At 44.4% G+C, this 5,000-nt stretch overlaps 1 protein-coding gene across 1 annotated transcript in view; it reads right to left on the bottom strand.

The window, feature by feature from the left end:
- LOC143298598 (uncharacterized) overlaps window positions 1-5,000 on the bottom strand; it is a 13,596-nt gene that overhangs the window by 5,789 nt on the left and 2,807 nt on the right. The window contains exons 2-3 of the mRNA XM_076611480.1: window positions 3,661-3,803; window positions 479-677 (exon numbers count right to left, since the gene is read on the bottom strand). Of these exons, the coding sequence (XP_076467595.1) occupies window positions 479-677; window positions 3,661-3,751 (290 nt within the window). The 5' untranslated portion in view covers window positions 3,752-3,803. The remainder of the gene's footprint in view (window positions 1-478; window positions 678-3,660; window positions 3,804-5,000) is intronic.

Below are 5,000 nucleotides of genomic sequence, written 5' to 3'. Positions count from 1 at the left end.
ACACACAGAGACATGTACACACACGCATGCACACGCATAATATACAAGCACTCACATACACATGAATGAAAATAATGTTTAAACTTAATAAACAAATAAACATAAGCACACTCAGATACGATAAAGTGAAAAATATGCAACAGTAATGAAAAACCGATAGCTTCGGTCGCGATGGTCAACCAAGACGATAAGATAATATAATGTGATATCACATCACCATAGTCGTCGCGGTCGCCATCATCATCATAACCATCATCGTCGATGTCGTCGTTGGCGTCGTCATTTTCATCACTATAATCATCGTCTTCGTGTCATTACCATCTTCGCCATCGCCGTCATTACCATCACCATCGTTATCATCATCATCATCGTTAGCAGCGATAGCAGCAGCAGCAGCATTAGGATTAGCAGCAGCATCAGAATCAGCAAGACCGTCATTATTGCAATCATGTTCATGCTCGTCGTCGTCACAACTCACAAGACGAAGACATCGGCCCCATTAGAGGCGGCGCAGACAAAGCGGTCGTAGGAGGTGCTGCCCACGGTCAGCAGGTGACCTTCGAGACCCGAAGAGGTCAAGGTGACAGCCAGTCCGTCACTGGCCCTGAGCCACCGGCCCTGCAGACCACTGGGCAGCGCGCACTGACCGCTCACCACGTGCAGGGGCAGGACCGTGCCTGAAACCCACACAGAAGTGGGTTTGTTGTTTTTTTTCCAAAGATTAACCCTTTCACCACCAGTCAATTTACAGTGCAAGATTCCCTTGTGCTATAAACACACAGAAGATGGTGTCTAAGAATAGCTGGGGATTCCCCCCTGCAATGTGTGGAAAAGATGGCCTATCCTTCCACCGAAACATTGATCAAGAGCAGTAGGTTCATGGATAACGTACCCATCATCTGGTCACCTTTCAGTGACATGTAGCTTGTGTATAAATGCTAGTTTGGCAGTGAAAGGGTTAAAGGTCCCATAGCCTTTCACGGCCATCGAGGCAATAGACTCGTACCCACTGTGTCTTGGGAAGGTGGGGGTCCCGTCCTCCTCTCCTTCCGCTGTATTAACCTTGAATGAATGAATGAAATGGTGACTTACATAGCGCCTGTCCTCGGTCGGAGACCAAGCAATAAGCGCTTTGCAAAGTCAGTCGGGGTCATTTGCACAATAGGCTGCCTACTTGGGTAGAGCCGACCGACTGAGGGCTGACATTGGGTGCTCATCATTCGTTTCCTGTGTGTCATTCAGTCAGATTTCAGGCACGCACACATACACACTCAGACAGACATGTACCACCTTCCCCAAAACGAAGCCAGATAGGCCCTACCTTTATCACTTGATAAAGTGAGGAAAAACGGGAATGAAATACATTTCCCAAGGACACAACAGCATGCTGAAACCGAACCTCGAACCCTTATTATTATGGCAGAATTGAGTTAAGTTCCCTGTTGGCTTGCGTTCTTAACCCCTTGACCTCTGAGTCTTTATCTCAGTGTTGCAATGATTAGAAGTGGTGTACTTTTAAGCGGTATGATCAGTTCAGCTGCCCAGTGTCCAGGAGCCAGTTGCATTGCTCGGACGGAAGAGCCTAGTATGTCCCCTTCCTAGCGCATGCGCAGAGTTACTTGGTTACGAAGACAACCGTCAACAAAAACCTTCTGAGTCTGCTCTGGCCGCTCACGGACATTGCATGGTGTCAGAAGTGGGATATAACTCTACAGTAACCCGCTACTAAATGTGTGTAGTATGGACCTGACCAATGGCGTAGTTATTAACGTAGGCATTTTGTCACGTGTAACTGTCAAAAAGTTAGAACCAAGAAATGCAACTGGCTCCAGATAAATAGCAGTGACGGGATATCCTGACCTGTAAGCTCTGTCTTATCTTGGTGAGGTGACAACCTTTTACTGGTGGGTTTTATTCATCAATAGCAGGCAAAACGTTAAAAGTCGAGTTGTTCAGTGCTGAGATTTACAGACAAAAGTGCCTTCTCCCTGCGGAACGCGAGGTGAACATTCAGGACATCAGCCCATTCCAGAAAACCCAGAACTCCACTCCCTCGAACAACCGAACAGCCATGCCATGTGCAGACAGACATGGACCTTGGTCACGAAATTAATCCTGAAATATATGGACACATTTTGAGAAGGTTTGCAACTGAAAAATCCTTACTTGTCTCCACGTAATTCGTAATCGCGCGCGCGCGCGCGCGCGCGCGCGCGCGCGTGTGTGTGTGTGTGTGTGTGTGTGTGTGTGTGTGTGTGTGTGTGTGTGTGTGTGTGTGTTCGTGCGTTCTCATGCCTGTGTCATAATTGAGTTCGTGCGCGTGCGCACGCGTGTGTGTGTCAGAGTGTGTGAGTGTGTGTGAGTGAATGTACGAGAATGAATATGAGTACGTGCAAGTGCGAGTGAACCTATAATATATGAGTTAACCAAACTGCATCCTTTAAAAAAAAAGTAATCATCTTATCAAACAAGAAGAGGCCACAGAAAACAAACAACAACAACTAACCACTCTACAACAACAACACCCATTAATTAACAAAACACGCTTCAACTCCCACGAATAAAACGCCAACTTCGCCATGGGTCTCAATTCGACCTCAGATTCAGTTTCAGTTTCAATTTCAAGGTGTTCAAGCGTGCAGTTAATAGGTAGAAAAATATTATTCAAACCAGATACAACATCTGCGTGATAGAAATTAACAGCAGATAACTTATTCCTCTTCTTCTTCTTCTATCTTCTTCGTTCGTTGGCTGCGACTCCTACTTTTACTCGCACATACGAGCGGGCTTTTATGTGTATGGCCGTTTTAACCCCCGCCATATAGGCAGTCATACTCCGTTTTCGGGGGCGGGGGATGGGAGAGGGGTGCATACCGAGTATGTTCTTGTTTCCATAACCCACCGAACACTGACATGGATTACGGAATCTTTAACGTGCGTATTTGATATTCTGCATGCGCATACACACGAAGGGTCTGCACAGTAATAATTGTTTACCTGGGAGATCGGCAAAATCTCCACACTTAACCCATCAGGCGCCGTGACCGAGATTCGAACCCGGGACCCTCAGATTGAAAGTGCAACGCTTTAGTTAGCCACTCGGCTGTTGCCTCCTTCACCGCTGATACCTGATCTACTCATAAACCCAGTGCATTGGTAACGACCTTGACAGCCTTCCCTAGGTTTGTGTAAAACATTAACACAAAGATAATAATGATAATGATAATAAAAATAATAATAATAATACTGATGATGATAATCATCATAATAATAATGATAATGATGATAATAACAATACAGTAATAATGATGATAACAACAACAACAACAATAATAATGATAATGATGATAACTACAACAACAACAACAGCAACGACGACAAGAAGAAGAAGATGAAGAAGGAGAAGAAGAAGAAGAATGATAATAATAATGATAATAAGACTAAAATATATAATAATAATAATAATAATAATAATAACAACAACAATAATAACAACAACAATAATAACAACAACAACAAACAACAACAACAACATCATCATCATCATCATCATAACTGAATACATTGAAATATGATTTTGAAGGAAAGAAAGAAGAAGGAAAGAAAGAAAGAACAATACACAGAATACAAAACAAATACAGAAGGCAATGACGCCCTCACCCCAAAGTACCGCCCATGCCAGCAGGGATCGGAAACCTCTGCAGCCAGGAAGCGGGACCTGTCCCCGTGGTGGTGCCGTGTTCATGGACATGGTGCTGGTCACTGATGGCCGTGCTGGTACGTCACAGTCACAGTCACAGTCACTGCCACGGACACACTCCTTCTTCACTGACACGTACACACTTCTTCAATGCAACTTCACTGCAACTGACACAACACTTCTTGACTGCAACTGACACAACACTTCTTGACTGCAACTTCACTGCAACTGACACAACACTTCTTCACTGCAACTGACACAACACTTCTTCACTGCAACTGACACAACACTTCTTCACTGCAACTGACACAACACTTCTTCACTGCAACTTCACTGCAACTGACACAACACTTCTTGACTGCAACTTCACTGCAACTGACACAACACTTCTTCACTGCAACTTCACTGCAACTGACACAACACTTCTTCACTGCAACTTCACTGCAACTGACACAACACTTCTTGACTGCAACTTCACTGCAACTGACACAACACTTCTTCACTGCAACTTCACTGCAACTGACACAACACTTCTTCACTGCAACTTCACTGCAACTGACACAACACTTCTTGACTGCAACTTCACTGCAACTGACACAACACTTCTTCACTGCAACTGACAGAACACTTCTTCACTGCAACTGACACAACACTTCTTCACTGCAACTGACACAACACTTCTTGACTGCAACTTCACTGCAACTGACACAACACTTCTTCACTGCAACTGACAGAACACTTCTTCACTGCAACTGACACAACACTTCTTCACTGCAACTGACACAACACTTCTTGACTGCAGCTTCACTGCAACTGACACAACACTTCTTCACTGCAACTGACACAACACTTCTTCACTGCAACTGACACAACACTTCTTGACTGCAACTGACACAACACTTCTTGACTGCAACTTCACTGCAACTGACACAACACTTCTTCACTGCAACTGACACAACACTTCTTCACTGCAACTTCACTGCAACTGACACAACACTTCTTGACTGCAACTTCACTGCAACTGACACAACACTTCTTCACTGCAACTGACACAACACTTCTTTACTGCAGCTTCACTGCAACTGACACAACACTTCTTTACTGCAACTGACACAACACTTCTTGACTGCAACTTCACTGCAACTGACACAACACTTCTTCACTGCAACTTCACTGCAACTGACACAACACTTCTTCACTGCAGCTTCACTGCAACTGACACAACACTTCTTTACTGCAACTGACACAACACTTCTTTACTGTGACTGAGTAAAGATTATTAAACGATCTGTTTTGTTAG

Source organism: Babylonia areolata, chromosome 24, assembly GCF_041734735.1.
Source record: "Babylonia areolata isolate BAREFJ2019XMU chromosome 24, ASM4173473v1, whole genome shotgun sequence".
Taxonomy (NCBI): domain Eukaryota; kingdom Metazoa; phylum Mollusca; class Gastropoda; order Neogastropoda; family Buccinidae; genus Babylonia; species Babylonia areolata.
Note: the sequence above shows the minus strand (reverse complement) of the source record. Positions and strands in the feature narration are given on the sequence as shown.